Raw genomic sequence first — 11459 nt, forward strand, 5'->3', positions numbered from 1 at the left:
AAAAAAGAAAAAAAATGTGATCCCTCCCCTTGTCCAAGTCTGGCCAGCTCCTAATGGCATCCCTCCTACACCAGAAAGTACTCACTATTCAGAAAGAGCAAGAGAGCAGAGTTGTGTGTAAAGTACGTTGGTCATCTGTGTGAATACCGTAGGCAAAAATGTCTGCATCTGCTTTAATGCCGGTCTCTCCCTGACTTTCCCAGGCTCACATAGCCGCCCCTGGGAGAACTGGGGCAATGAGGCGACAAGGTGGGAAGGAAGCTTTTGACCACAACAACCTTTGGAATTTTGAGCTAAGTGAAATGCTATGATCAATTCAAAATAGATAAATGTTGACAGGGAAAAAGAAGAAAGAAGCAGGGCTCTCCTGCCCTCAGTCTGCCGCGCCCTGGTCCCCATCATCCTGAAGCACACCTGCAGTCTGGCCATGGGTCTGTGGTGCTGTGCGGAGGGGCGGTCCTCTGGGGCGGGTTATGTTAACTTTGGTCACTGCTCCCAGACCTCGTGTCCGTTTCTGGAAAGAGATAAGGATGGGGTACAGTTACCTGCAAGGGTTTCCCATCATATCTCTCCCTTGTGCATGCACATACATGCACACGAACACATACTCCCATGCACACACAGAGCTCTCCATACACACCTCACCTTTGCAGGCTCCAAGGCATCCTCCATCTGGTCAGGGCCCCTCTTGAGCCTGCTCCCTGGGAGAGGCAGTCGGGAGGAGGCCTTAACCAGTGGTGTCTTCAGCTCTAAGTTCCCCTTCACTTCCATCAAGGGGGGCCTCTGTTGGGAGAGTGAGATCCTTAAGATAACTCAGAAGCCACAAACTCCCCTCTTGGAACCTACCTTGGTTACCATCAACAAGAATCGACTGAGCATCATTTGTGCCCATTGCACAAAAAGAGACAGGACATGACAGACTGGAGTGGGTACCACCTCTAAGAAGGATGGCTACCCCAGCTGCCTTGAAGGGTTGGACTCAGATAGAAACAGGCACTCCTAGAAGGCGAAAAGCGAACACACATGGCACAGAGACCAACAGGCCCTTTTAGTTGGAGCTGAAAACATAAAGGACGGCCAAATGCTGGCTGGGAGGAGCCAGCAACATTCACAGAGCACTTTTCATGGCTTTAGCCCTACAGACACTTCATCTTGCACAGCCCACGGAGGAGGTGCTATTACTGACTCCTGGAACAGATAAGGGAAGGTAGGCCATGACCGAGTGAAAGGCAGAGCCAGGGCTCGACAGTCCAGTTCTGGGGTGGCATGTTCAACCACTAGACCACACTACACTGCCTTGCAGGGTTTTGAGCCTGGCTAGGGAGAAGCTGAGTCTCTGCCCATGATGAAAGAGTTACAGTAATTCCCGACTGGGCATGTAAAAAATGCACAAGAGCTTATAATAAAGAACAGTAGCTGGGCATGGGGGCTCCTACCTCTCAGCACTCAGAAGACGGAAACAGGAGGATTTGCCAGCCTGGCCTATAGAGAGATCCTGTCTTAAAACACCAAAATAGGCAGGGAGTGGTGGAACAAACCTTTAATCCCAGCACTTGGGAGGCAGAGGGACGCAGATCTCTTGTTAGTTTCAGGCCAGCTGGGGCTACAAGGAAACCCTGCCTCAAAAAGACCAAAAAATAAAATAAGGGTGATAAGGGTGTGTGTGTGTGTGTGTGTGTGTGTGTGGTGCTGAGACGTTGCTTACTGGCTTGCTTCCTAGGAATGGCACTGATAAGGGTCATAAGGGGTGTGTGTGTGTGTGTGGTGCTGAGACATTGCTTACTGGCTTGCTTCCTCCAACCTACTCAGATTGCTTTCTTATACAGCCCAGGCCCGCCTGCCTAGGAATGGCACTGCCCCACAGTGGGCTGGGCCCTCCCAGACAAATCTGATGGAGGCAGTTCCTGCAGTGAGGATCTCTCCTCAGAGGTGACTCTATTAAAATGACAATAAAAACTAGCCACTACCTTCAGGAGTCCTTCTGGCCTTCCACCACAGGAATCCCTTCCCAAGGATAAAGCTCAGGCGGATAGTATCGCAGCCAGGGCCTTGACCTGCTAAGCCACCTCACCAGCCCTTCCCATGTTTTTAGGTACAGTCTTGAGGATCAGAGTTGGTTTGGGATGTGGAGATGGACTGGCGGTTAAGAGCACTTGGCTGCTCTTGTAGCAGACTCTGGTTCAGTTTCCAGCACCAACATCACAACACCAGCTCCAGGGGACCCAGCACCATCTTCTGGCCTCGTATGACAGCCATTCATACAAACATACCCACATACCCACATTTAAAAATCAGTTTTTCAGCCAGGCGTGGTGGTTCACGCCTTTAATCCCAGCACTGGGGAGGCAGAGGCAGGCGGATCTCTGTGCAAAGGCCAGACTGGTCTACATAGTGAGTTCCAGGACAGCTGGGGCTACAGAGAGACCCTGTCCCAAAAAGACCAAAATAAAATAAAATAAAATTTTTAAAAATCAGTTTTTTAAAAAATTATTTTATGTGTATCATGAGTGTATTGCCTGCATATACTCGTGCAGTGCCCACAGAGGTCAGAAGATGGGGTTGGATCCCCTGGAACTGGAGTTACAGACAGTTGTTAGCTGCTATGTGGGTGCTGGGAACTGAACTTGGGTCCTCTTCAAGAACAGTTAGTGCTCTTGGAGGCTGGAGAGACGGCTCAGCTAGGTTAAGAACACTGACTATTCTTACAGAAGACCTGGGTTCAAATCCCAGCACCCACATGGAAGCTAACAACTGTCCATAACTCCAGTTTCAGAGGATCTGACAGCCTCTTCTGTCCACTGTGGGTATTGCATGACAAGGGTGTACTTACAAGCAGGCAATACATGCATACACATAAAATAAAAACAAAATATTAAAAAAAAAAAAAAGAACAGTAAGAGCTCTTAATCACTGAGCCATCTCTCCAGCCCATTTGTTTTTTTTGAGACGGTCTCCATGTAGCCCCAGCTGGCCTGGAATTCACTATATAGACCAGTTTAGCCTTGATCTCAGAGATCTGCCCGCCTCTGATTTCTTGGTATTGGGACTAAAGGCATGTGCCACCATACCTAGCTTGGAAATTAAAAAAAAAAAAAAAAAAAATCTTTAAAAAAAGAAAAGAGCGGGGTAGGTGGCACACGCTTTTAATCCCAGCACTCGGGAAGGAGAGGCAGGAGAGGCAGGTGGATCTCTGTGAGTTCGAGGCGAGGCAGAAAACTGGTGCCTCCTTCACAGCTCTGAAGTGTTCTCCTGTGCCCAGCTCAGAGCTCTGAGCAAAGGCCACACAGCAGAGAAGGCATTGGATCAAACCTCACTGATCCATGTAGTAATATTAGGCAGAGTATGAGAAGATAGATTTAAGACCGGGCATGGTGGTGCATGCCTTTAATCCCAGCATTCAGGAGGCAGAGGCAGGTGGAGCTCTGTGAGTTCAAGGCCAGCCTGGTCTACAAAGCAAGTTCCAAGCCAGCTGGGGCTTCAGGGAGACCCTGTATCCAAAAAAAAAAAAAGAGCTGGGCATGGTAGAGCATGTCTTTAATCTCCACAGGAGACAGGTAGGCAGAGTGCAAGGCCAGCTTGGTCTACAGAGTGGTTTCTAGGCTAGCAGGGTTTACAGGAGACCTTGTCTGAAAAAGACAGAAAAAAAAAAAAAAAGTTGGTTTGATGAACCTGGTCAAGATCTAGTCAGGAAGTCAGCACATAGATAAGTAAGTATGTGCTGAGCAGAACACGTGGGTCGTACCCAGAAAGGGAGTTGAAAACAAGACTGAGGGAAGAGACTGCTGGCTGCTGTACTGAAGAGGAGTCTAGACCCTCAAGGGAGGAGGCACCTGAGAATCAGAAGAGTACAATTAAATCTGTCCCAAGAAGTGACCTGGGGAGCACACGTAGGCATACTGCAATCCCAGCACTCAGGAGGCTGAGGAAGGAAGACCATCAGAGTCAAGGCTGGCCTGGCTGAACTTCTGAGCAAAACCCTGTCTCAAAAGAAAGAAAAGTGACCTATGAGCATGTGGAAACGAATACAGGTAGAAGACGGAAGACGAGAAACCTTACATGCAGAAGGGACTGCATTATCCATCCCACACAGATTTGGTGAACAGCTGTTCTGCACCAGACCATGCCTTTGGATACTCAGCCAAGAGTGATGAACAAAGTCCTTGCCTTCCCAGAGCTTATTTTCTAGGGCAATGTTTCTAAATGGAATTGTGTAAGAGGATTTAACTATAGAAAATGATCTATTTTCTCAAGAACATGAGCACTCTTACTATTCAGAATGCCTAACGAAGACAATCTAATTCACTAGAATAAGAAATGCCCTCAACCACCAGGACCTAATTTCCATGGAACTCGGCATGAAGCAATAAGAAGTCCATCTGGGACAACGGAGCACCACCAAGGCCGACAGTGGGGTTGAGAAGAGAACCGATTACCTGAGACCATGGATTACCTGATACCTCGTGTTGATCTAACTAGGAGCTGGCTTAGAGCCAGGGAGCCAGCCAAGGGTCTATGCTTGGGCTGCAGAGATGGCTCAGTGGTAAAGAGCACAGAGTGCTCTTGTGGAAGACCCAGGCTCAGTGCTCAGCACCCACACTGTGACTAACAACTGTGTGTAACTCCAGTTCTAGGGGATCCAATGACCTCTTCTGGCCTCCACAGGCATTGTACAACACAGGTACACTTACAAACATGCAGGCAAAACACTCATACACATAAAAATAAATTTTTTCGCCAGGCATGCTGACACACGCCTTTAGTCCCAGCACTCAGGAGGCAAAGGAAGGGGGATCTCTACGAGTTCAAGGTCAGCCTAGTCTACATAGTGAGTTCCAGGGCAGCTGGGGCTGCAGGGAGACCCTGTCTCAAAAAGACAAAAAGAATAAATAAAATTTTTAAAGTCTAGACTGAGCCAGACGTGGTGACGCACGCCTTTAGTCCCAGCACTCAGGAGGCAGTTCAAGGCCAGTCTGGTCTACATAGTGAATTCCAGGACAGCTGGGGCTACAGGGAGACCCTCTCTCAAAAAGACCCCCCCCCAAAAATATCTAGACTGACTCCAGAGTATCTCTTAGTTCTATTACCCATATCACAGGAGGAAGGTCTGATTTAATTTAATTAAAAAATATATATATATAGGGACTGGAGAGATGGCTCAGCAGTTAAGAGCGCTGACTGCTCTTGCAAAGGACCCGGGTTCAATTCCCAGCACTCACATGGCGGCTACGAACTGTCCTTAACTCCAGTTCCAGGGGAATCTGAGCAAGGTGGCCCACACCTTTAATCACAGCACTTGGGAGGCAGAGGAAGGTGGATCTCTTGAGTTGGAGACCAACTAGGATTACATAGTAACACCTTGCCTCAAAAAATAAATTTCAAAAATAAATTGCTCTGGAGAAGGGGCTAGGCGTTGAGCAAGACTCAGAAAACTGGAGGCTAGGGGCTGGGCGTTGTGGACCTCACCTTTAATCCCAGTACAGGGGAGGCAAAGGTAAGCAGATCACTGAGTTCAAGGCCAGTCTGGTCTACATAGGCAGTTCCAGGCCAACCAGGGTTCCACAGTGACTCTGTTAAAAAGAAAAAAGAAAAAAAAGAAAAAAAAAAAACCCCAACCCTGAAGTATGTGTGTGGCCAGCCCACCAGTGCTGAAGTAGCCAGCATTTATGGTCTTGCCCCAAACCCCAATCGTCTGCATGCTGGCTGACCCTGGGGAGTCAATCACATGGGCAACAAGTATATCCAGCCAACAAAGCACCTCAGCCTGGAGCACAGCACTACCTGTTCCCACTTAAAAAGCAACTGTACAAAAGTGCCTCTAGAAGGACAGCTCTGTTGATTTCAGCTCATAAGTAAGGAATTTCCTGAAATTCTTTGGTTTGTTTTGAGGCAGGGTCTCCTTATAGCCCCAGCTAGCCTGGAACTTGCTATGTAGACCAGACTGGCCTAGATTTCATAGAGTGCCTGCCTGCCTCTGCCTCCTGAGTGCTGGGATTAAAGGCGTACACAATAATGAGCTTCGAAATTCCAGCCTGGAGTAGGGTTCTGATTGTCCATAAGCACTTAATTCCCAGTACAGATAATCCAGAAGGTGAAGATGAAGAACTAAAACACTTATGGCAAATACTGGGTCATTAGGATGGACCCTGGGGCTGCAGATGGCTCAGCAGTTAACAGCACTTGCTGCTCTTGCAGAGGACCCAGGTTTCCAGCCCCCAACTGGCACCTCATAACCGATTAAAACTCCAGTTCCAGAGGATCCGACACCCTCCTTTGGCCTCTGCAGGCAGCAGGCACACATGTGGTCCACATCCATACAAGCAGGCACTCATACACGTAAAATAAAAATAAATACACCTTTAAAAAGGCAGAGTCCTGCCAGGAACAGTGGTACACACCTTAAATCCTAGCACTCAGGAGGCAGAGGCAGAAGCAGGAACTCATAAAAATAAAAATGAATTTTTTTAAAAAAGCCTAGACTGGGCCAGGCATGGTGGCGCACGCCTGAAGTTCCAGCACTCAGGAGGCAGAGGCAGGATCTCTGTGAGTTCAAGGCCAGCCTGGTCTACATAGTGAGTTCCAGGCCAGCTGGGGCTACAGGGAGACCCTGTCTCAAAAAGACCCTCAAAAAAGTCTAGACTGAGCTGGGCATAGTGTCCCCACGCCTTTAATCCCTGTACTTGGGAGGCAGAGGCAGGCAGATCTCTGTGGGCTCAAGGCCAGCCTGGTCTACATAGTGAGTTCCAGGCTGGCTGTGGGTACAGGGAAGACCCTGTCAAAAAAACAAAATGGCGTGGTGGCGCACGCCTTTAATCCCAGCACTTGAGAGGTAGAGGCAGGGGGATCTCTGTGAGTTCAAGGCCAGCCTGGTCTACATAGTGAGTTCCAGGACAGCTGGGGCTACAGGGAGACCCTGTCTCAAAGAGACAACAAAACAACACAAAACAACACAACACAACACAACACAAAACAAAACGGGGTCCTGCAAGACTGGGTCATGGTGACTGCACTGATAACTACTGGAGACCAAATGTTAATCTCCTCAGTACCTATATATTCCTGTACATACTGCAAAGCCTAAGGAATCTAAGTTGTTTTGAATTCATGTTCAAGAGAAGGTCTTGGCCAGGCACGGTAGCAGGTGCTTGTGATCCCATCCCCTTGGGAGGCTGAAGCAGGAAGACTCCGAGTTCCAGGTGCCAGCCTAACAGCTTAGCAAGACTGTCTCCAGCTAGGGTTTTTTTAAAAAAGAAAAAGATAAGGCTGGGGCATAGCTCATGGGTAGAGCATACAGGAAGGTCTCGGGTTTAGTCCCCAGTACCAAAAACAAAGAGGACCAGCGAGCGAGACGGCTCAGCAGGTAAGGCCTGCTGCCAAACCTGAACTGAACACCCAGGACCCACCTGGTGAAAGTTGTCCTCTTCCCCTTAGGTGCACCCAGGCACACATACGCGCCTCCAGTAAAGTAAATAAACACGCAAAGCCTTGCTTTCAAACCCTCAAACTCACAGGCTGATTGATAGCTGCACCACCACTTGAACTGTATGACAATGCTAAAGGATATAAGTCATCATTTCTTTCTCCTTCAGCTGTTGAATAGGTTACCTTTTATATGCAACTGAATTTGTGTATAGAGGTATATAGGAAGCTGTCCTAGCCAGGCATCCTCAGCTATATATAGTTCAAGGCCAGCCTGGGCTATTTGAGACCCTTTTTCAAAAACAAAAAAAAGCTGTCTTTGTAGTGTGCAACAGTAACTGTGGTAGCAGGTTTTTTGTTTTTGTTTTTGTTTTTTTTTTGCTGGTTTTCTTCCAAATTCCTTAATTGCCACATACTTGGCAATGTTTGAAAGTAAAATTATGAAGAACTAGCCAGGCATGCCCAACCTATAACCCATCCATCCCAGGCTAAGCCGTGAATGGAGGCCAAACATGTTTGTAAAAAACAATGTCATATCACAATGTCAAAAGGTTGAACATGTCTGTACTCAGGAGGCAGAGGCAGGTGGATCCCTGTGCGTTCAAGGCCAGCCTGGTCTATACAGTGAGTTCAAGGACAGCTGGGACTACAGTGAGACCCTGTTTCTAAAAGGCCAAAAAAAAAAGTAATGTCCAGCCCTTGGAAGGCAGAGACAGGCAGATTTCTGTGAGTTTGAGGCCAGGCTGGACTACATAGCCAGTTCCAGTCCAGTTAGAGCTACAAAGTGAGACTCTTGTCTTAATATAAACACACAAAAAAAGAAATGTTCACTAACCTTTGGTTCTCAGCCTATGTACATTAAAGAAAGAAAACTTTAAAAAGAAAAAAAAAAAAAGAGCAGTTATATGTTACGGTACAAGCCTGACATCCCAGCCCTCAGCAGAATCTAAGTTTGAGGCCAGCCTGGGCTACATAGTAGACTTTATCTCAAAACATAAAAACTTGAGGCTGGAGAGATGGCTCAGTCTTTGAGAGCATGGGCTGCTCAACCTAGGTTCAGTTCCCAGCACCCACATGATGGCTAACAGTCCATAACTCCAGTTCCAGGGATCCAACATCCTCTTCTGACCTCCAAAGACACTGCACATATACATGGGGCATGTACATACATGCAGGCAAAACACTCATTCACATAAAAATAAATTTAAAAAAATAAAAACTTATTGACTGATGAATGGAAAAGAACTTTTCGTGTTTGCTCCCCCCCCCCCCCGCAAAGGCTTGTTTATTCTGGACAACTTTTACCAGTATACATAGTATTTCTCCCCATCTGTAAAGCTAGACATAATGATCCCCAACTCTGCAGGATAAAAACATAAGCAGCTGACATTCAATACAGCAACATCCATCCAGCCTCCTACCTCCTGAGAATCACAGATGAAGGCCAGCTCCCAAGGCAAACCCTCCATCTGACCGACACTGACCCTCCCAACTAGCTCAGAACATCTTTCCAACAGCCTCCCTTCTCTCTTCAACACCTTCAGTTTTTCACTCTAGTCAATGCTTCCAATCAATACACTATTATTTCCTCTAACCTTAAACAAATGCTCTCTTGACCCTGCTCTCTGGCAGTTACTGTCCTTTCTCCCTACTGCTGTTTGCAGCAAACTCAAAATTCATACCGTTAGGGGCTAGAGAGATGACTGGCTGCTCTTGCAGAGGACTCTGGTTCAATTCCCAGCACCCACATGGCAGCTAGCGGTCCTTAACTCCAGTTCCAGGGTATCTCTTCTGGCCTCCTGGGGTCTTCACACACTTAACATCCATGCAGGCAAAACACTCATACATATAATTAATATATATATTACATATATATATAATATCTAGAACATTCACCATGTTCAGTTTCTCTCCTGAACAAATCTCACTTCCACCATTCCAACAAAACTACTCTCCTAAAATACACCAGCAGCTTCGTGTCACTAAACCCACCTGGCATCTTCACTCACATCTCAAAAGATTTTTGTAGTTGTTTTTGGAACCAAGAGTTTCATGCATCCTCTACCACTGACCATCAACAGCTTCTTGTGTTTACCCTCCTCACCTGATTTAATGGTGCCCCGCCTCCTGCCCCACCCCCAACATGCTTGAACCTTTTCTCCACAGCCCTTAACTGTATTCGGATAGTTTATGCTTTCTCCCCCTGGCCCTCTGATGGCCGGGACTTGTGCCTCCTACATAACAACTGTGCTTGGTACACAGGAGGTGCTCTGCAAATATTTCACGAATAGACCCGAGATGGCTTTTACTATTTTTCACTGTCACAGCGCACTGCTCTCCTCTTTGGCCGTTAGTGTACCAAACCCAAAAATCTCTTCAGGTTCAATGCTGACTCTGTCTGAACCTAGTTCTATCATCAACAATACTAGTATTGTTAATAAAAGTTAGTATTAACTTTCTTTTAGCTCATGGGATTTAACCTGGGGCACTGTGCACTCTGTCTGGGTAAGAGATACGGTCTCGCCAAGTTGCCGAGGACGGCCGTCAACTGTAATCCAGGCGGGCTTTGACTTTTCCATTCTCCTACACCATTTGGGATGGAGATGTAGCTCAGTGAAATACTAGTAAGCAAAGAATGTGGGCTGGCTCTTTCTGGTTGGAGGTCAGTACACACATACACCTCTTTCCATTGAAGAGGTGGGGTGCTGCAGACAGATGGTTGTGGGAACAGGAGGGTACTCAGAACAGTTAAAGAGCTACATCGGCCAGGTCCTACTGGTATGCCCCAGGCCTCCTCTCCCCCTCCTACATCCCGAAGCCTCAGCAACCCAAGGGGACAGCAGTAAGGATCTGGCCCCGGAGGTGCAGGGTGGCTCCGAATCTGTAAGACTGGGGAGACCGAGACCCGCCAGACAGGCCTGAGAATTCCAAGTGGCCCGCGGCTCCTGGCAGCGCGGGGCGCAGGTGTGCATGCCCCCCGCCGGGGTGCAGCGGAGCCCGGCCCTCCCGGTGCAGGCGGGCAAGCATGCCCGGGGCCTGCCGGGCCACCCGCCGGGCGGCCGCACTCACCTGAGGCTCCATGTGCACCGCGGCCCACGCCCGATGGGATGCAAAGGAACGGCGCAGGCGCCGGGGCTCCCGGGACTCGCGTTCCCGCACCGACTCGCGCCACACGGAAGCCGCGCGCCACGGAACGGGCGGCTACCGGCCCCGCGCCACACCCACCGCGTTTGAATTTCAACCGCCGGCCACGATCCGCGCCCGCTCAGTACGCATGAGCCAATCGGGGCCGGCGCCACCGCCGCTGGCCAATAACAGCGCCCGCCACCTCCTAGGCCACGCCCCCTCGGCCCGCGCCCACTTCACGACACCGCGGCGCTCTGCACTTCCGGATCCGGCCTCACTCCCCATCCGCGACCTCTCCGCTCCTGGGTCAGGGAGCGCGCTGCACTTCCGCTTGGCTTCCCGCAGCCTCTAGTTACGCCAGAGATGCGTGAGGACTCCGCACCTACGTAACTGGCTGTTAAACACTCGGAGGGGAGGTGTCAGGGGAGCGGCGGAGCCGCGTAAGGGAAGGCCTAGCGCGTGCGCAAACGGGCCCTGAGCAGGTGAGGTGCGGAGCGCGCGCCCCCTGTCGGGTACCGCGGTCAGTGCACGCCGCCCTCCAAGGGAGCTGATCGGTCCTCTGCCCATCCGACCGTGGGAAGTGCTGTCTGCGGCTCTGCGGTCTGCTCTCTTATCTCACCTGTCCACCTGGAATCTCATCCTGGTACTGAAACATCTTAGAGCCTTCCGAGTCTCGAACCCAGACAGGGCTTTCTGCGTCGGTTATGGAGTATTTTAGGCTTTTCAGACCGCACAGGCATAACCTTTGTTTAACAAAGGCAAAAATTCACAATTCCAAGCCGACTGTGGTGGTGCACGCCTTTAATCCCAGCACTTGGGAGGCAGAGGCAGGAGGATCTCTGGGAGATCAAGGCCAGCCTGGTCTTCATAGCGAGTTCTAGGCTACATACTGAGACCAAAATAAGTAAGTAAAAAGT

The 11459-nt window shown here is 49.3% G+C and overlaps 1 protein-coding gene across 3 annotated transcripts in view; it reads right to left on the bottom strand.

Moving 5' to 3' along the window:
• Kifc1 (kinesin family member C1) overlaps window positions 1–10727 on the bottom strand; it is an 18550-nt gene extending 7823 nt beyond the window's left edge. The window contains exons 1-3 of one of the 3 annotated variants that reach the window (XM_029566949.1): window positions 10486–10727; window positions 646–783; window positions 415–514 (exon numbers count right to left, since the gene is read on the bottom strand). In XM_029566949.1, the coding sequence (XP_029422809.1) occupies window positions 415–514; window positions 646–783; window positions 10486–10497 (250 nt within the window). In that variant the 5' untranslated portion in view covers window positions 10498–10727. Of the gene's footprint in view, window positions 1–414; window positions 515–640; window positions 784–10485 lie in introns of those variants that run through there. The other 2 variants (XM_008840165.3, XM_029566950.1) reach the window with 2 other exon arrangements.
• Between the last annotated feature and the right edge of the window lie 732 nt (window positions 10728–11459).

The sequence above is a fragment of the Nannospalax galili genome, unplaced genomic scaffold, assembly GCF_000622305.1.
Source record: "Nannospalax galili isolate Female #2095 unplaced genomic scaffold, S.galili_v1.0 scaffold538, whole genome shotgun sequence".
NCBI lineage: Eukaryota > Metazoa > Chordata > Mammalia > Rodentia > Spalacidae > Nannospalax > Nannospalax galili.